Source organism: Lathamus discolor, chromosome 21, assembly GCF_037157495.1.
Source record: "Lathamus discolor isolate bLatDis1 chromosome 21, bLatDis1.hap1, whole genome shotgun sequence".
Lineage (NCBI taxonomy): Eukaryota > Metazoa > Chordata > Aves > Psittaciformes > Psittacidae > Lathamus > Lathamus discolor.
The window spans coordinates 2,731,369-2,750,948 of NC_088904.1; the positions used below are offsets into that span (position 1 = coordinate 2,731,369).

General features: G+C 58.7%; 1 protein-coding gene across 2 annotated transcripts in view; it reads right to left on the minus strand.

Annotated features, from left to right (window-relative positions):
• Nucleotides 1-1,821: 1,821 nt before the first annotated feature.
• Nucleotides 1,822-19,580, minus strand: part of CSNK1G2 (casein kinase 1 gamma 2) — a 32,583-nt gene continuing 14,824 nt past the window's right edge. The window contains exons 2-13 of one of the 2 annotated variants that reach the window (XM_065699629.1): nucleotides 13,642-14,138; nucleotides 9,357-9,397; nucleotides 8,784-8,853; nucleotides 8,233-8,381; nucleotides 7,554-7,788; nucleotides 7,287-7,372; nucleotides 6,745-6,829; nucleotides 6,505-6,653; nucleotides 5,977-6,060; nucleotides 4,335-4,439; nucleotides 2,758-2,864; nucleotides 1,822-2,373 (exon numbers count right to left, since the gene is read on the minus strand). In XM_065699629.1, coding sequence (XP_065555701.1) covers nucleotides 2,319-2,373; nucleotides 2,758-2,864; nucleotides 4,335-4,439; nucleotides 5,977-6,060; nucleotides 6,505-6,653; nucleotides 6,745-6,829; nucleotides 7,287-7,372; nucleotides 7,554-7,788; nucleotides 8,233-8,381; nucleotides 8,784-8,853; nucleotides 9,357-9,397; nucleotides 13,642-13,828 — 1,353 coding nt within the window. In that variant the 5' untranslated portion in view covers nucleotides 13,829-14,138 and the 3' untranslated portion in view covers nucleotides 1,822-2,318. The remainder of the gene's footprint in view (nucleotides 2,374-2,757; nucleotides 2,865-4,334; nucleotides 4,440-5,976; nucleotides 6,061-6,504; nucleotides 6,654-6,744; nucleotides 6,830-7,286; nucleotides 7,373-7,553; nucleotides 7,789-8,232; nucleotides 8,382-8,783; nucleotides 8,854-9,356; nucleotides 9,398-13,641; nucleotides 14,139-19,580) is intronic. The other variant, XM_065699630.1, reaches the window with a different exon arrangement.

The window sequence follows — 19,580 nt, forward strand, 5'->3', positions numbered from 1 at the left end:
ACGGGGGCCTCGGCTTCCCCTCCGTGCCCGAGCTGCCCGGTGCGTGCTCTCCTATGGGGAGCATCCAACAGTCTGGGCTGGAGGCTTTGCTGGGAGCACCCGAGTGCTGGGGACAGCAGGACCTCAGCCTGGGCCCTCTGGGATGCGTTGGTGCTGTGCTGGAGGAAGCTGGAGCTGCCCACCCTGTGCCACCGGCTCCCCCGCTTTGAAATGGGAACATCCCCTGGGAGCCATGGGGAGAGCCGGGCTGGGCACGGAGATGCTGAGAACCGAGGGGCTGCATTTTCACCCTGTGCTCGTCCGCAGCAGGGCTGGGAGCTGAGGCACCTGCTGCTGGTCCAGGTGCAGGGGAAGGGGGTGCTGGGCCGGTGCCCCCGCGCTGGGCAATGACGCGCAGAGGCAGGGGCAGGGTTTTGTTATTTTTTAATTTGATTTTTATCGATTTTTATTAAAAAAAAAAAAAAAAAAAAAAAAGCAGCCCCTAACTCCGCTGGCTCCCAGGAAGCGCCGGAGAACCCGAACCCGCCCCTTGCTGAACACTTGCCCTTAAAGCAGGAACCGAACTCGCGGCGGAACGCACGCCCTCGCTCCAGCCGCAGTGCGGGGGGCTCCTCGCTGCGGGGCCCTCAGGCCCGGGGCTGCCCCCGCGGCTCCTCCTCGGCCGCTCCGTCAGGATCCGCTTCCGGGCACAATTTAAGGCGATTTTGACAACTTCTTTGTCTTGGTCCTTTGCCCCCTTTGGAAGTGAGGCCAAACCCGGCCCAGGGCTGCGTCCCCCCCCCCGGCCTGGGAGAAGCCAAAGGCAGGGTCAATCCCGAATTCAGGAAGAGGGGCCCTCCCCAGGGCCCCCACGTACAGCCGGGACAGGGTGACCCCAACCCTGACTGGGGACCTCCCCCAGAGATGCTCAGGTTGGACAAACAACTTGAAGCAGCCACAGATGGACCCATCCCATCCCACCCCCCCCAAAGCCTCGGCCCCTCTCTTGGGGCAGAACAACAGGGTTTTGGTAAAGAGAACTGTGCCCCCCCCACACCCCCCCCGCAATGTGCCATGATCAATACACAAACAGCGCATGGGGCCATCACGTGGGGAAGCTGCAGTGCCCTGGGGGTGATGAGGAACAGGGGGAGTGTGTGGGGTGTCCATGTGTGTGTCCGTGTCCATGTGTGTCCATGTGTGTGTGTCCATGTGTGTGTGTCCAAGTGTGTGTCCATGTGTGTGTCCATGTCCATGTGTGTGTCTATGTGTGTCTGTGCGTGTCCATGTGAAAGCTGGAAAAACTCCAGTCTCCCCCGGCCCGGTGCAGGCAGGACAGAGGCGAAGCCACGCAGCCGCTCCATCCACCCCCAGGCCCGTCACCATCGGCTTACCCTGTGCCTCCTCCATAGCACCCTGGGGCAGCGCCAGGGCCCGGACACGTGGCAAAGGCTCTGTAACACCGAAGAGGCTGAGCAAACGCTGCCCCGCAGCCATGGCGGCCCTGCCAATAACCCAACGCTGCTGAAGCGCATCCAGCCCCGCCGCGGCGCTGGGGCTGAGCCGGCTCCTGCTTCTCCTCCGCGCTCACCGGTCCCTCTGGTCTCAGCCAGGCGGCTCCGGCAGCGAGGCTGCTGCCCAACGGCCTGGCCCCGCGTCCCCCAGCCCCGCAGTCACTGCCCTGTCCCGGCAGGCCCCGCGCTCGCCCGTGCTGCTCACAAAAGTGCCTCGTGACGTGGTCTGCGAACGCGAGCCCCGGCCCCGGCGCTCCTCACCGTACCGCGCGCAAGAGCAGGATGCGGGAACGCTGCAGCTGACGGTCAAAGACTGAGGACTCCGCACTCGGCACCGAGACTCACTTTAAATTAACTTAAAGAGACAGAGAAGCAACAGAAAAAAAGGAAGAAAAAGGGAAAAAAAAGAAAAAACCCAGCTCTGCTCCGCCTGCGCCCGCGGCTCTCGCCCCGCTCCTGCGCCCGCCGGCAGCGCCGCCTCAGTCTGCAGCTGATCCCCGTGTGCACGCGAGAGCCTCCCGCGGGGCCGCCCTTTGGGAAGTTTTGTTCTTTTTTTCCTTTTTTTTTTTTTTTTTTTTTTTTCTCCTTTTTTTTCTTTTCTTTTTGCCGGACGCGGGAGCTGCGGCGGCTGCGCCGGGGCCGCCCCGGCCAGGGCAGGGCAGGGCAGAGCGGGGAGGCCCCGCTCCCCGCCTGGGGCGCTGGGGGAGCCCGGCCGGCTCGGACCCCCCCCCTCCGGCCCCGGCCAAACCCAGGGGCCGCCACCGGCTCCGCGGGACAAGATCCAGCCCCGGCCGGAGGGAGAGGAGCCACCGCGGCCCCGGCCGCTCACTTGCGACGCTTGGTGGTTTTCCTCTTCCTTCTCTTGAAGAAACAGCAGCACCTGGGGACAGGGGGGACATTGGGGACAGCGTCAGCGGCTGGGCCTGGACAGAGCGGGCGGGGGACAGAACCCCTCAGTGAGCCCCGTGGGTGCAGAGCTGAGCCAGGAAGTGACCCTGGAGCACCAGGAGGGTCACAGTGAGAGGTGCTGGCCACAGCGCACAGTGGCCAATGCCAGAGGCTGGAGCTGGGGCCAGGGTGAGAACGAATCTGTGCACATCCCCCTGCACCGGCCCGAGGGAGCTGAGTCCTGGGGCTGCCCTGCCAGACACTCCTCGTGGGTTGCTTGCTCTGGAGGGGACCTCTGCACAGGGAGCAGCAGAACCATCCCCATCCCCAACCCCACGTCCCCCCCAGCCCCAAGGCACGGGGCCTGTGCCCTTACTTTGTATCGTCTGTCACCTCCACCTCGGTGGGGGCTGTGATGGGCGCGTTCGAATGTCCTGCCGTGGGGTCATCCGTGTTCAGCTCCCCGTTGGTGGAGCTCATCACCTGGGGAGAGACGAGCGTCAGTGTGGGGCAGCCCATAGGGCACACGCTGGTCCTGAGTCTCATCCCCAGCCCCACGGCAGCTGCAGCCCCAAGGAGGGGGCACAGCCCCCCCGGCCCTGCTGGGAGCACGGAGCCCCCCAAGCAGGCAGCAGGAGGGTGCTCGGCCCCGGTGCTGTGCGCACCCAAGAGCTCCACGGCACAGAGGGGTTTGAGCCCTCCGTGCCTCCAGGAACCCATGGACCTACCAGGAGAGGGGTGCGCTGGCAGCCGGCTCCGACCTGCCCGGAGACACAGCCCTGAAGCTGTGTGAGCTCCAAGGAGCTGCCGTGGTTGAGCATCCGGACACAGTTTTGCTCCCCAGCCCCAAGCCCCAACAGTGCTGGGCCCTGTGGGACTCAGCCCAGTGCCCCGAGCTCCTGCCCGCTTGCTGGGGCAGCGGGGCCGTGCGTGGTGCCAGGAGGAGCCCCAGGTCACCAAAGCAAGGCCAGGGCTGGCAAAGGCACCTGGGACTTGCTTGAATCCCCCCTCCTGTGCCCACTGCCCCCAGGCAAGGCCAGGAGTAACCTGGGGATGCACCAGAGCATCACCGAGCCGGCGAGGAGGCTCAGCCGTACTCATGGCCGAGCTGACAGCCGCAGTGCCCAGCCAGGGCACGTCAAGCTACGACAGCACATCCACCCTCCCCGAATGAAGCCCGAGACCCCCCTGCATCACCAACACTCCCCGCAGCGCGGGCGCAGGCAGAGGATGGGGTGGGAGGGTGCAGAGCAAGAAGAGCAGGAGCAGACGCCGCGGTGGAGGGGAAGCGGCTCGGGGGGAGCAGGGCAGAGCACAAGCTGGACCCACGGTCTGCCCTGGCAGCAGTGGGAGCCGGGCCCATGCCTGGCACCGAGCACCAACAGAGCCCCACTGGAGCAGCAGGAACGAGCAGCAGCGGCAGGGGAGGAAGCAGAGACGAAGGAAGCAGCACAGGCCCAGCCGGGGGGGGGGAACCCAGCATGGATCCACATGGGCTGGACCCCAGCAGCCCAAGAGGGGCCGAGTGGTGGCGGCGAGCACGGGGCTGACGGCGCGAGTGCAGGACCGAGGCGGGGAGATGAGGACGAGGAGTGCCCAGGGCAAGGGAGGAGAAGCCGGGCCCGAAGCCATCGCTCTCATCACGGAGGCACCGGGAGGTCCCCATGTGGGATGAGGCCGCGATGCCCGGCATTGCTGGCGGGCAGACCCTGATGCCCACCCTGCTGCTCGCGCCGCTCCATCCACCTCTAACCGCGCTCCGAGTCCCACCGGCAGCACAAGGGAGCCCTGGGAAGCAGCGCAGCCTCGGGGCCAGGGCAGCCCATGGTGCAGCCGAGGCCAGGCCTCGGGCACGTGTGGCCGCTCCCCTGGCAGGGCCGGCAGACACGAGGCACAGGTTGGGCTCTGCTCCCCCCCGCGCCCGCCCCTGCCCTCGGCGCGTGTTGCATGTACCTGGACGGACCCCCCGAGCCTGCCGGCTGCCAGGTGAGCTCCCAAAGGCTCCTCGGCAGGCTGCCCACCGGCCTGAGGATCCCACAACTCCGTCCCCTCGGGCGGCTGCTTGCGCCAGGCAGGAGGAACAGAATGAAAAGAAACAAAAGAAAAGAGGAAGAATGGGGGAAGAGAAGGGAGAGGTGGAGGGAAAAGGGCAGGAGAAGAGTGGCAAAGGGAGTCGAGAAAAATAAGACATGCAAAAGCAAAAACGTGATCGGAGCAGCTCGAGTTTGGGGGGGGGGGGCACTCCCAGAACAGTCCCTGCGGCGACACTGGGGGTCTGCAGCCCCCCCTGCCACGTCCACGCACACACACGCACCCCCCAGCAATGGGGCTGGGCTCTGCGTGGGTCCTCTCCACGCCAGAAAGGGCAAAGAGCCCGCAGAGCACGGCCAGCGCCACGCAGAGCTGCAGGGGCAGATGCAGCCAGGCCGAGGTGACACTGGCTGCTCCCCTGCGACCGCAACATCCTGGGGCCGAAGCTCTGCTCCTCGAGGGCACCCCAGTGCCAAACCCTCGCCGTGGGGAGCCTGGCACAGCCCCATGGCTGCTGGGGGACCCTGCACTCCCAGCTTGGACACTGCTCCCATGCTGTGGGAGCTTTGTGCTTTGCTTTTCCCAGTGCTGTCAAGAAGGGATACGGAACACGGCATCGCTCAGCTGCTGCAGAGCAGAGAGCAGGCCTTACTGGGAGCAAGTTCCCAGGAATGAGGCAGAGGAGCTTGGAAGACGTCACCCTCTCCCGATGGAAGCACAGCCCAGCCACAGGCCAGTGGGAGCCAGGGCTGACCCAGGCTGCCCAAGCTTGGCCAGGAGCCATTAGGGTGACGAGGACAGGGTGCTGAACCCTCAGCTCCAGGCGCTCTGCTCCCCATGGAGGTTCAAGGCAAGAGGATGAGGGTCTGTACAGGACTGCTGGGGACACGCATGAGGCTCTGCTCTTGATGGCAGCAGTCCTACAGCTGTGTTTCCTGCTCCAGGGTAGGCCAGGCCATGGCACCAGAGAAGGGCTGGGCAGCCCGGCCCCTTTCCCCCACTGATGCAGACAGGGAGCTGCCTGCACAGCTCTGCCCGTCTCCTTGCCCAGGGCTGCTCCCTGTGTTCCCAGGGCACAGCCAGCCCTGCTCTCCAGCGTGGGGCAAAACGCTGCCAAGCTGCACCACAAATCCCCCTGAGGCCCAGGCAGCGCCCTCCCTTGTCCTGTGTCCTCATCACATCAATGAAAGTGGCACCACGAAGATAGCAACAGGCTACTCCCATAAGGACATGGCACTGGGGACATCGTCCTCAACACAAGGTGGCTCAGCCTGTGCTCACCAGCCAGCGCCAAACCCTGCAGCTTGCCCAGGCCTGGCGCTTCTCCACTGTGCTACAGCCTCCCATGGCTGCTTCATCCCGCTTCTGCTCAGCTGCCTGGCCCCAGGGACACTGCCCTGGTCCCCTCACCAACCCCATTCCTGCAGGAGGAAGGCCTCCCGCAGACAGCACTAGGGGGGAGAAGGATGCTCCAGGCCCCACTGGGTGCTGTGGGTTGGTGGGCAGGAGCCCACACTGTGCTCACCCGCAGTCCCGTGCCCCACGGGGCAGCGCCGCTGCTCACCTGGTGTTTGGTGTGTGGCTGTGCTTTGTCTCTGTTCGGGGGCTGCACCTGCACCTCGCTGTGCATCGTGCCAATGGGGGTGGGCTGGGGACAGGACAAGGACAACATCAGCCACAGCACAGAAGCCCACCCTCCACCCCGTACCCCTCAGCTGAGCAACCTCTGGTCAAATATGCACAACATCCCAGAATCAGGGCCTGAGCCCAGCCCCAGCGGCTCCACGCTTGGCATTAGGCTGCAGTGAGCTCATGGAGGGTGCCCATTGCAAGAAGCAAGGTGCCAACTCGACTGCTGCGTTCCCCTTAGCTCCAGGAGCCTCCTATTTCTGTGTCACAGCTTTGACCCATAGGCATGGCAGCCCCACCGGGGAGCCGGCTGCTGGTGGGGCTGATCTCTTGGGCACAAGTGGTGCGTGGCAGCAACGACTGCTGACCTGCTGCTGCCTCAGACCATGCTCATCTCCCCCCACCTCCCCAGGCACCCCGGGGCCCAGCATCCTTCTGCCTGCTCCTGCTCCTTCACACTCACCAGTGGTTTCCCTGCCCAGTCGTATTCGTAGTCGAACACGTAACCGTTCCTCTCGAACAGGTCTGTGAAGAGCTTCCGCAGGTAGTCGTAGTCAGGCTTCTCAAAGAAATCCAACCGCCGCACGTAGCGCAGGTACGTGGCCATCTCCTCTGCGGGGACAGAGCGGGCTCAGTTGGGGCAGGGGGACCACGTGCCAGGCCAGTGTGTGCTCTGGGGCCCGGCCATGCAGAGTGCCCTCACCTGGGAAGTTCTCACAGAGCACCTCCACTGGAGTGGCTCTTTTGGTGTCGCCGATCTTCTGATACCTCTCCTTTAGTGTGTCAGCCTGCAGAGACAAGGAGCAGGTCAGCATAAGGGCCAGGCATGGCCCCAAACTGGGGCAGGCACTGGGTGCTATCAAACCACAGATGGTTTCTTGCTCCCCCTTTTCCAGGGAATAGCAAGAGCTCATTCCCAGGGAATCCCCTCACCCAGGGCAGGTCCGGAGGACAGACACCAGGGAGTGCAGTTCCAAGACAGCCACTGTGAGAGCAGCTGGGAAACCCACAAAATGGGTGAGGGGGATGGTACAGAGAGAGGGACACGGCACAGCAATGGCCTGGCACAGAGCTCAGAACAGCACAGCAAGGCCATCGCACAGAGCAGCACCCCCTGCATCTGGCAGGACGCTGACTCTTCAACACCCCAAGGGCCACTGCTTCCCCCCCACTCCCCGATGCTGCCCATGCCAGGGCAGAGCCAGACCCACAGGGTAGCCCAGGGACAGCGAAGGTGGTTGTTACCTTGAGGCCTTGCCACGGAAGGCTCCCACGGAGGAAGTACATAAACATGTGCCCTAATGCTTCCAGGTCATCCCTGCGGCTTTGTTCTGCATAGAGAAAAAAAGAAACATGGGCACGTTCCCACTACAGCCACTGTCCCTGCCAGACCCTGCAGCACCCCAAGTCCCCTGCCAACATCCCAGGCTGAAGAGCAGCAGAGGCATTTTGTCCCCAGCAAGTGCCCTTCCTTGTCCCTTTTGCCCAAGAGGCAGGGCTGGCCACACACACCTTTCCCAAGGTGGGTGTTGATGCTCATGTAGCGTGCTGTCCCTGTCAAGCTCTTGTGCTCTCGGTAGGGGATGTGTTTTTTGGTCTCGGGGTCAATATACTCTTTGGCCAGGCCAAAATCGATGATGTGGATGGTGTGCTGCCGCTTGCTGCCCGGCCGCCCCACCAGGAAGTTCTCTGGCTTGACGTCTCTGTAGATCAGGCTTTTGGCATGGACATACTCCATCCGTGTGATCTGGGGGCAGAAGGAGATGTCAGCACCATGGCAGAGATGCACCATGTGTCCCGCACACCTCCCTGCACCCTTTTCTGATACCCTCAGCCCCAGCCAGCAGTCCTGCTCCTGTCACCCTGGGTTGAAAGGATGGGCACAGCAGACCCTCCAGCCCTGGGAGACAACCTTAGTCTGGCTGCACTTTGGACACACAGTGAGAGATGCTCATTTGTGCTGCATGGGGGTGAGGGAGAGCTCTCCTACAGCAGGGAGAGGGTGAGGTACGGACGAGGTGGCCTGGGATGTGCCAGCAGGCAGGGTCTCCTGCAGCCTGCCAGGCGCTTGTTCACTCCCCATGTCCTTCCCTGTGCAGTCCCCACACTGCCCTACCAGCCCAGGCTGGGCTGTGGCCAGGTTGGGATGAGCTGTGTGGAGCTGTGGGTGAAGTGGAGGTGCTGTGCTCACCAGCTGGATTGCGATCATCAGGACAGTCTTGAGCGTGAAGGTCCGATCACACAGATCAAAGAGATCTTCTAGGCTGGGTCCTAGCAGCTCCAACACCATGGCATTGTACTTCCCACAGGGGCCAAAGTAGTAAACCTGAGGAATTCCTTCTGCAAGAGACAGAGCAGGGACTGTCAGGGCTTGCAACAGGGCTGAGCAGCGTGGCAACATGGCCATGCTGTCACAGCTGTGCCATTGCTGGAGCTGGGGCAGAGGGCTGCAGATGGGGGGGATGGCTCGGCACTGCCCTTGCTCCCAGCTGCATACAGCCTGGCTCTGCTCTTAGCTGGAGGGCAAAGGAGGCAGCTCCATCTGCATCCCTACATCCCTCTGCCTGCTGCGGGGGAGGTGGGGGGGGAAGAACTCAATAAAAAGGGATCAAAGATTAGATGTGGCTCTGGGTAAAATCAACCTCCCCCAGCCAAGCAGATGGGCAGGAGGTGCTCAGGCAGGGGAGCAAAGGGGCAGAGTCACATTTAAAGGAAGGCTCTTTCCCTGCAGTGTCACCGTACCTGCATTGCCGAGCTGTTTGTAGAACCGGTACTCCAGGTGCAGCTGGGGGGCCCGGGATTTTATGGGTTCCTTGGAGGAGAGAAGGAGAACAGTTAAGGCTGTTGTAGGGAGCAGGATGTCAGGGTGTCAGATACCTCCTTCACATGCTGGCAGCAGCTGGACTAAGGGCATTGAGAAAAACTGGTATAAAATGGGATGATGAGAGAAAACCAGTCCATACAGGAACTAGATCCACCCCCCTTCTCCAGAGAGATCTGGGTGCTAGGGCAGACATCAATGGGTGTAGGTATAAGTGGGGATCATCCTCTCCCGGAGGTCTCTCTGCTGCTGGCACCAGCTGAGTGCAGGCACAGGCCACAGCAAAGCCTGGAGAAGCAAAGCCCCAGGTCCAGATCACTCCACCTGCAGTGACGTGCGCTACTTTGCCTGCCCTCAATTCCTGCAGTGAGCACAGCTCCTCACAGCCACCCATCCACCACGGATCCAACCCACCCTGCTCCGACAGCCTGGGTACCAGCAACAATCCTTCCCACATGGCCTGAACATCCCACCCCAAGCACAGAGGCACTCACCAATTTGATAGCTACGTATTCGTTCGTGTAGAGGTTCTTTCCTGCAGGGGGAGACACCAAAAAGGCAATTGAAAGCAAGTGAGCCTCTGCATCAACCCCACTGCACAGCCTGTACAGCCCCCAGGGGCTGCAGAACATCCTGAACAGGTTTGGCAGCTCCCACAACACATAAACAGGCCTCAAGGAACCAGCCAGAGCAGGAGCCCACTGTGGGGAGTTGCAACATGCCTGGTAATTACCCTCAGATGGGGTACATGGATTCCTCTGGGATGGGCAGTGCTGCTGGGAGGGGGCAGCTTCCCAATCCAGACCTGCAGGGATGAGACTGGCCAAGGCAGGAGCAAGGCTGGGCTTGATGTTTCTCCCAGCCCCAGCCCTGCATGCAGAGGGCCCACCCTGCTCTGGGAGGGCTGTCCAGAGTTGGGGATGCTGCTCTGTTGCCCTTGGAACCACACAGAGGGTGGCAGGAAGAACCCCAGGAGCACTGGGGCAGCTCAAGGCTTTGCTGCTGGCAGGGGTCTGAAGACACTGTAGGGAGGTGGAAATCCCTTCCCCAGGGTTGGGGTCACTTCTAGGGATGGCACAAACATCCCCAGGAGCATCCTTTGAGATGCTCCCACCCAGGTGGGTGCAAGGGAAGCCGGGACCAGACCCATGCATGAGGGAGAGCTGAAGGCACCGATGTGCTGCAGGGAGGGTCAGACAAGTGCCTCCAAGCACCCAGGAGAGCTGCAAGGGCAGCCAGGCCACCCTAAAATCTAGGAATGACTTCCAAGAGAGCTCAGTACCTTCATGGGACTTTTCACCCCCATAACTACAGAGAAGTTGAGCTAATGGTGTCTGCACATCATCCTGCTCACCCAGGCTGGGACAGGCAAGCAGGGGGCATAAGGAAGGTATTATACCCATCAGTACAACTTCTGCCCCACATCCATAAAGGCTACAAGACTAAAGAGGTTTGCGGAAATAGCTCTGAGGGCCCCTTGTGCCCTTCAGGGCCCTGGGGAGATGGGAGTTAAGGCAGCAGGTTCCCTGCAGGGCAGCAGAGCTGCAGCCACACTGCCGGGTGCATGCGTGGCTGAGGGAGCTGCATCTGTCTGCTCGGATCTTCTCCAAGCAATTTGCTCAGGGAACAAACTCCTCCTGGCATAGGATTTCATCTGCTCTGACTGCTGCTCTGCACCTGAAGCAGCAATAAATCCTCGCCGGCTGACATCAGAGCCAGCTGCTGAGCGCCAGAGTTGGTGGCAGGATTACGGGAAGAGGGATGAATGGGAGATATTAATGGAGCAGCTCCTCCCAGGGACGGGTTCTGCAGCCAGAGGGGCTCAATCCTGCTGCCTCTTGTCCCATCCCTTGTTCCTTGGGAGCAGAGCCCAGCGCCTCCTGGCTCCATCCTCCCGTCAGGCACTTGTAGGGAGCCATCAGGTCCCCCCTGAGCCTTCTCTTCTCCAGACTGAACCCCCCAGGTCCCTCAGCCGTTCCCCATCACACTTGGGCTCCAGGCCCTGCACCAGCTCTGTTGCCCTTCTCTGGCCCCACTCCAGCACCTCAATGTCTCTGTTGTAGTGAGGGGTCCAGAGCTGAACACAGGATTCAAGGTGTGGCCTCACCAGAGCCCAGTACAGGGGGACAATCACTGCCCTGGTCCTACTGCCACACTGGTGCTGATCCAGGCCAGGATGCTGTTCACTGCCTTGGCTGCCTGATTAGTGTCTGGGTTTTCCTCCTCTCCCAGCCCACCCCAAAGCACCACAGAGGAATCGCCATGAGGCCCTGCTTCGAGCAGAAGGTGCTGGCCTCGCTCCTGAGGACACAGGAAGCTGACAGCAGCACTGGGCTGCAGGCATGGGAGCCACCAGCCATGCTCCAGTCACCCCTGCTGCCACCAGCTTCCTCCTGCCTTGTGCCCTGGCAAGGAGGCAGCAGATGGGCAGGGGGGACCATATGGGGCTGCAGGCAGCGGGTGTTGCCCAGGGGACAGGGACTGGCACTATGCTTGTGCATCACCCAGCATTGCAAGACCAGGATGAACATGGAGAGGCAGGAACCCAGCACGGCTCTGGCAGCCAGGAACTCCTGCCCAAGTCATTCCTTTGCTGGCTTCCCACAAAGGCCACAAACCACATTTGATTTTGGACCCCTCTGCCCCTAGGATGACACTTGTTTTGATCCAGGGCAGCTGAGCTGCAGCACCTGAAGGACAGAGCAGCACCCACCTGCTTTGGGAAGACAACTTCATCTTCCTCCATCCCCGAGCCCTGGGAGCTGAGGAGGCACCTCCTGCCTTTTATTTTATTGAAAGGCAAATGTCCAAAGAAGATTTGGGAGCTTTTAAACACTGAGCTACAGTTTGCAACCAGCCTGCCTTGAGGAATGAATTCCTCAAGGAACGAATCCCTGAAGGAATCCCATTCCCAAGGGAAAACCGAGTGTCCAGCAACAGCTGGAGAGCATTCCTGCTCATGCCACCACTTCACAGCAGGATCCCTCTGGTCCCTTGCCATTCATCTGCAGTTGGAGGAATCCCTCCTTTCTGTGAGGTGCTGAATGCATTCCTGAGCCCTGATGCAGCTCAGAGGCACACCTAAGGAAGAGAGATGTGATTTTAGGAGAAAAGCCACATAGCTGTGGCTTTCACTGCTGTGACGAGATCCTTTGCTCAGGCCTTTACCATGCTACAGCCACGCACAAGAGTGTGACAGGGCAGGAAAACCCATGTGAAGGGACCAGAAGCTTCTCTTGCTGATGGCAAGGACAAACTCTCCCAGCAAGAATCGACCACTGCGGAGCCCCAGAGCGAGAGCTCATCCCTTCAGCCATGAGCAAACAGAGCACACTGCTCCCAAAGCCCTGCAGCAGCTCTGCTCTGAGCAGCCCTACTGCCAGTTTCACAGATGCTCCTCAGATCCCTGTGAGACTCGTGTCCACCTCGGTGCTGTCCCCAGAAAGCAAGGGGGAAGCCAAGGCAGGGGGTCCCACCGACCCTCAGCACTGAGCACCTCAAAGAACAGCCACGGCCCCAGCTGTTTCAGAGTCAACTGAAACTGATCCCACTTGGAGCAATCCCTGGCTCTCTCTTCAGCACTGGGAGAGATAGACCCTCCGGTGCTGAATGGGGGAACCTCTTGGCTGGCTTTTAAACAGTGTTTTCCCAAGCTCTGCAATTAAGTGGTGATCCCATCGGGAATTTGGGATCAGGACAGTTCAGCCTGGCACCAGCCAGTCTGTCAGCTGGGAAGAGCTCTACCATTAACTCCCCGCAGATAGGGGCAGCCCAGCGAGGTGGGAAAACTCTCCCCACCCATACAGTACCTGCAGCCCCCCAACTCCTGCTCCTCAGGCAAACACCCTGCCCAGATCACCATGTCCCTGTGGGGCTAGCACTGAGCTGGGCTTCAAAAGATGCTGCTTAACACAGCACAGAGCACCAAGGCAACTGCTGCCCCAGGCTCCCTCCGCCCAGGACGCCGGCCCCTTCCCAAAGCACTCGCAGCCAAGTCCAATGCTCCACTGCCATTTCCCATGTGCTTTCCTGGGGACATCCCAATCACACTGCCGGGCTCTGCCACCTCTCCCAGCTGCCTGATGGCAATCCAAGAGTTCACAGCTTGCTGAAAGCCTCCTGGGACAGGAGCAACCTACCCACCCTCCAAACAAGAGTCTGCTTGAACCTGCCAGACTTAGTTCGACACGGAAAGTGACCATCGGAGGTGTTTGGGTTTCATTCAGCCCTTTCTTTCACCTGCATAAAATTTGAGGAGAGTCTCTGAACATGCAGCTTTAACAACTGGAGAGTTCACCCAGGATAAAACACTGACTCTTCCCCAGCAGAGCCCACCTCCTGAGGCACATGGTGCAGGTAGTGAGGACACAACAGCATCCCATGAAACACTGCTCACTAAGTGTTCCTGGACTGGGGGACACACACATCCAGGCCTCCACGGGCCACCACCACTTTGAACAGACAGGACTGAGCTGTAATACTCTGCCTGACAAACCCAAGAGTTAACAGGTATGGGGAGGAGATGGGCACCATGTCTGGATTGGGTCCTTTGGTTCTGACAGGCTTTGAAAGACTGAACACAGCATGAAGGGGCTGAGGAAATCTGTGAAGGAAGGAAAAGGAAATTTCCTTGTGAAGGAAGCAGGGGCTACCTGCGATGCGCAAGGCTTCAATACTGGATAGCCGGTCAACACCCTTGGTGCTGATGGTCATGGGCACCCTTCTGCTGCCTGAGCAGGATGCCAGGGCCCAGTGAGGACAGAAGATGACCCTTCTTACCTAGACGGAGCTCTCCGAAATTGCCGCATCCAATCTTCTTGCCGACCCGGAAGTTGGGACCCACCATTAAGACTCCCGAGTTGGTTCCAGCACTCCGGCTTCCATGACTGCTCCTTCCTCCACCTGCCTTGGACATCCTTTTACCTTCCTCCAGCTCCCCTTTCCCTCCTCTCTTATCAAAATCCATAAGTTTGTGATACCCCGGCCTCTCCACGGTTACGCTGCTGCCATACAAATCCCAGAGCTGCCGAAAGTTGGGGGGTGAGGAGGACAGAAGCAGGGCTCTTCCTGGTTAATACACCATCCCGGGGAGCAGTGGGAGGGCGGGGTGTGGAGGAGGTGGGGGAGGCGGCCACACAAGGGTGCTGGGCTACTGAAATGTTAGTGCTTCCCAAGGTCCGGCCGGGATTGTCATCGTCGCCTGTTACAGGGAGGTCTTTGGTGGAGAGAACATCCTGTGGAGAGGGTCCTCCCAGCGCGGCTCCTCGGGCTCCCAGCTGTAAGAGCAGAGGGAGAAAATCAGCACAAGAAAACACAGGGGCAGAAGACAATGGGAGGCTCCAGGCTCCTACCCCCAGAGCTCCTCCAACACCCTCCCTGCATTACAGGTAACCCACAGTGATGAAGGGTGCTCATCCAGTTTCAACCCCCTGCCATGGGCAGGGACCCCTTCCACTGGAGCAGCTTGCTCCAAGCCCCTTTGTCCAACCTGGCCTTGAGCACTGCCAGGGATGGGGCAGCCACAGCTTCTCTGGGCACCCTGTGCCAGCGCCTCAGCACCCTCACAAGGAAGAGCTTCTTCCTTATATCTAACCTGGACTTCCCCTGGTTTACTTATAACCCATTACCCTTCGTCCTATCACTACAGCCCCTGATGAAGAAAAGACACACATAATCCTCTGCACCACAACACAAACCACACCAGGCGTGCCCTTTACTACGAAGCAAAAAGAGGATATTCTGAACACTGCTTGTGCAGAGGCTGTGCCCAGCTGAGTCACAGCACTGCCCCCAGCATCAGCCCCCGCTGCAGCAGGGCCAGGACCTTTTGTGCCAGTGATGTTGGGAGAGGCCCTGTGCTTAAGGCATTCCCCCTTGGCCTGTCCCTACAGGCCCTTGTCCCAAGCCCCTCTCCAGGTTTCCTGCAGCCCCTTTAGGCACTGGAGCTGCTCTCAGGTCTCCCCTTCAGGAGCCTTCTCTTCTCCAGGCTGCCCCAGCCCAGCTCTCTCAGCCTGGCTCCAGAGCAGAGCTGCTCCAGCCCTCGCAGCATCTCCATGGCCTCCTCTGGATTCACTCCAACAGCTCCACATCCCTCTTGTGTTGTTGCCCCAGAGCTGGATGTAAGACTCAAGTAAAGTTCAAGTACTGGGGAACGAGGCCTTCCCATGCGATGGGAGCCCCCTTCTTCCCCCACAGGCTTCATCCTCCAGGCCAGCACCTCTGGAGCATCCCCAGAGCACAGCAGCCTGGTCTTCCAGGGCCACCCGCAGCAGGTCAACCCCTGGGGACCACCCCACTGCACCCAGCCCATCCTGGCAGAGGGAAATTGAGGCACGCTGAGCCTTCCAGCCTGCCCAGAGCCAGGCAGCGCGGGGCAGGCAGCAGCCTGGGTTCCATGCCAGCAGGAAGCGGGGTGGGAGCAGCTCTGGAGCAGGGTTTCCCTGCGCTTTGTTCTCCCCAGCCCTGCGCACACACGGCCCACACGTGATATCCTGCTCATTCTTTGCTCCCCCAATGGTTTCCGCTCCAGGTTCGGTGCATGGCCATGCCCTCCCGCCCCTCTCCTGCTTTTTCCCCACCTCTTGGCCTTAGGCAAGGACATGCAGGAGCAAGGAGCTGCCTGAGCGGGTGGCACAGCATAGCTGCTCCCTGGCATTTTGGGAACCAGCATCCCTGGGCCGTGGCTGCAGCCACTTACGGGGTAAGGGGAGGCAGTGGGATGCGTGGGACACGTTCCTTCACATCCCGTTTTGGGTTTGAATCAGACCTTTATGTTCCTTCCCGGGGGATTTCAGGCCCAGACTGTTTGCATAGGGTCAGGCGGCTGGCAGCCAGAGCCCAGGGCGCTCCAGCCCCCACGCTTGGGGTTATTTTGTTTTACAAGAGTTATGGGCCAGTCTCTGCAAGGGAATTTCAGACAATGGAGCGACACAGAGACCTAACAGAAGGGGGAAAATAAAGCCTGTTTCCTGTGAGCACTGGAAGGCTGCACTGTCCCATCCCGTCCCTCCGTCCCAGATGAACGCAGGCAGGACTTCCAGCAAAGCCCAGCTTTGGGAGCAGCTCTGCTCAAAGCTCCCAGCTCCAAAGCCCAATTCCAGACAGCCCCCAGCCCTGCGCCACAATTCCTGCTTTCCCAAAGCGGGGCGGGCAGAGCAGCAGGAAGCCAGGGCTGTGAGTCAGGCTGGGGTGAGTGATGCTGCTCCAGGCCCTGCCACCAGCGTCCCCCCTGGATGAGCCATGGGGAGCTCAGGGCTGGCAGGAATCTGTTTCTGCCTCCAAAGAGCACCCAGGAGAGGCACCAGCTCGCTGTACCTCAGCACCAAAGCAGGACCCACCACCCAGTGACTGGTCAGGTTTTCCACTCTGTGCCATAAAGAGATCTCTGGCCTTCAGAACTGAGAACAACCTAATTAGAAACAGAAACCTTTGGTTAAACCCCAGCGCTCCCACTGCTCTGGAGCAAACAGCCCTGCAAAACCTGTGTTTGTCACAATACAGCAGCCTCTGCATGGGCAGCAGGGCCCCACATTGCCCTATCCTGCCAGCCCAGGGGAGCAGCACCATAGGGAAGATGCCCCTGATAATCAATAGCTGCATTTTTAAACAGGAATCCTCACCCAGAAGGTCACATCGAGGCAAGCAGCCTCAGAAAAGTACCTTCGAGGCTGGATTTGTTGGCCTGGCATCAAATCTGATGCAAGATGAAAGTAAGAAGACTTCTTCTCTCTTTTGGGGGAAGGAAGAGGGATGAATAAGGAAAAAAATATAAAATTGGCCTGAAATTTGGTAAAAGAAATTTCAAAGCAAGGTCTTCAGCCAAATGAGTGCTGTCCTGCAGTGTCTGCACTGCAAGTGCTCCAAGCCAGAGAGCCTGAAAGGGAAATAAGCTGCAGCCAAGTGCAAGTGGCTTCAGCAACTCCCCAAAACAGACCCACAGGCACTGAGGGGGCAAACCCACGGCCAAGCAATCGCCGAAACCCCAAGGGGTTCATGTTGGGTTTGGTGTAACATTGGGTTCTTTCTACTCTGGTTCTGAGCACGCCAGGGCTGCTCCAGTCACATCTCCAGGCTTTTCCCTGCAGTCAGGGGGTGAGAAAAAGGGACTGGGGATGGTTTGTGGTTTTAAGTAAAACGAAGCAGCAGCTGTGATTCTTGTGCTAGCCCTTGTCTCCGAGACCTGGAGACCGCAGTGTTGAGGCTCAGGAAGTTCCTGGCCACATCTGCAAGCATAAAATGCTTGTACACCACCATCTGGGGCACATTGTTCTAGGCCCTTGCTATACACACTGTGTTCCTGCCCAAAAGAGGTTACAATTAAACGGGGCAAGACAAAAGAGGGGAAGAGAAGGCAAAAATAGCAGCCCAGAGCAGGGAGTGAAGGTCGGGAGCAGGTCCATGGTGCTTCTTGGAACAGAGCCCAGGTGTCCTGGACCAGCCAGCACCCTCGGGATGCTCCTACCAGCCATGGAGGCTTGACCACAGCGAGCCCTTATCTCCACAAGCCTTTGGGCTGGTTACTTGAAGCTGGTTTCCCCATGTACTCTGTGCTTTGTGAGCAAGAAATACAGCTGCATGCAGATGAAAGAGAAAAGCAAGCTTCTTGAGAGCACAAGGAAGAAAAGCCCTTGACACTACACAGCTCCAAGTACAGATCACTGCCAATTAAAAACTAAAAATAATCCCAAATACTCTGATGTCCCAAAAGACGACCCATCAGCTGGCTCCCAAACCCAAAATGCAGACCAAAAAGCAACCAGTGGCCTTATACAGCTGAAACCAAACCCCAATACATTTTAAAACTTGAAGAGGAAGATGAAGTCTCAGCTTGCAAAGACATCAAAAGTCTGAAAACAAAGCAAGATCCAACATCTTTAAAGCAAGTACAGATGGTCCCAGATGACAGCTCCAAAGGTTTGCAGTTAGAAATGGATTCCAGTCTCTAGTGTGGCAGCCAACGCTGCTCATCCCAAACAGGGACATGCTGTGCCACGACACAGAGGTTTCCCAAAATGAGGGGAATGGAAAGCCTCACCAGGCTTCCCACAGGAGACCCCTGCCATGGGCATGGTCCAGCCAGAGATGGGAGTGGTGGCATGGGGGGGACGAAGGGCAGGAGGACCAGGGCATCCCTAAACAAGCTCCCTGATGCATGAGTGCTTCCTAGTGCATGGAGACCACTACATGGCTGCTGGGGCCCCTCTCCATCCAGCCCACCCTCTACACAAGGCCTCCAGGGACCTCTCGTACTCTCAGTATTCATGCATGGCCCTGACCAGGGGCCTTCCACGTTAAGCAGGTTCAGAAGGGAAACAACTCATCTGGGGTGTGGGAGCTATAATGAGAAAGAGATGGGGGGGGCAAAACAACCCCAATCAAACAGGCTCATTCCAACCTAATGCTGTGAACTGTAATGGTACAAAAGGTCCTCCTGAGACGCAGGTTTTGGCCCACATCTACATCCTCCATGGACCAGGCCACCATTCGCACACATGCCTGTGGCAGTGGGGAGCAGCAGGAGCCAACACAAGCTGCAGGAACAAGACAGCATCCTGTGGACAAAGGCTGTTCCAGCTGCTCCAAAGCCAAGATCTTGGCCATAAAGTCACCTTCTCCCACCAGCTTTAATCTGGATCAACAGGAAAGGAAGAAACCTTCGGAATTGTTGCAGTGCAGCAGAAACCTGTGGTCTGCAGGGTCCTGTGCTCTACAGAGCTGGTTGGGATCCCCTCTCTGGGCTGAAGCTGCTCACTTCTCTTTCAACAGCTGAAAGCTTCAAGGAAAAACCTGTCCACACAAAAGGGAAATCCAGTGGATTTTCCAAGATGTAAAAATAATGCTAACTTCTCCTATCCTGGCAATTTTGTGTTCAAGCCATATCTGTCCAAGCCCCAAACCACCAGGATTAAAAAACAAAAGTAATTCAAATACCAATAATAAAGCATTCGTGGTTTTCCCCCCAGAGCTGTGCTGTGCTGGATTTTTCCTCCTGGTTTCCTCTTCCAGCTAGCACATCTATGAAGCTTTTCTCTAAATTAGAAGCATTCCCTTGTTATTGGCTATTCCCTTTCCCAGGAGATTTTTTAGACACTGCGAACTTTGGTCAGCTCTTAACCTACAACAGATGAAGCTCCAAATCTCCTCTTTTCTCCCAGCTTCCAAATATGGCTTTTTAATGGAGTTTCAATATATCTTCGTTTTAAAAAAGGTTTATGCCACATTGTCCCCTCCACAACCCCACGAGCAGCAGAGTTTCAACCTCACAGCAGGGAACTGCTCCTGCTGTAGGGGAGTCACAACTTGGAGGCGTCACCTGCGCTTAGCTACAGCAGGTTCTCACCACACGAAACCAGTCCTGACCCACACGGGATTTCACCGAGCTCCTTAGAGGATACCAGATGACAAAGTCAAACCCAGCAGCCTGCTTTAAAAGCAAAGTCTCAGCTGTTCCTCAAACCCAGCACCACAACGGTGCAGCTGGTGCTGGGCAGCCCAACCAGCCTCTTGCTGTGCTCATGACCCTGGAGTGCACGAAGTGACCCCAACCCAACTCCAGCTCCAAGAAAGAGTGGGAGCAAAGCTGAAACCTGTTCTCTGAACATAATGAAATTAAGTAGTAAAAAAGGGGGGAAACCCACCAGTAGCAGTGTTTTCGGTTTCTCCTAGAGCCCAGAAGGCAACATACTAAGAGTCTGCAGGACCTCACGTGAAAGTGTGAA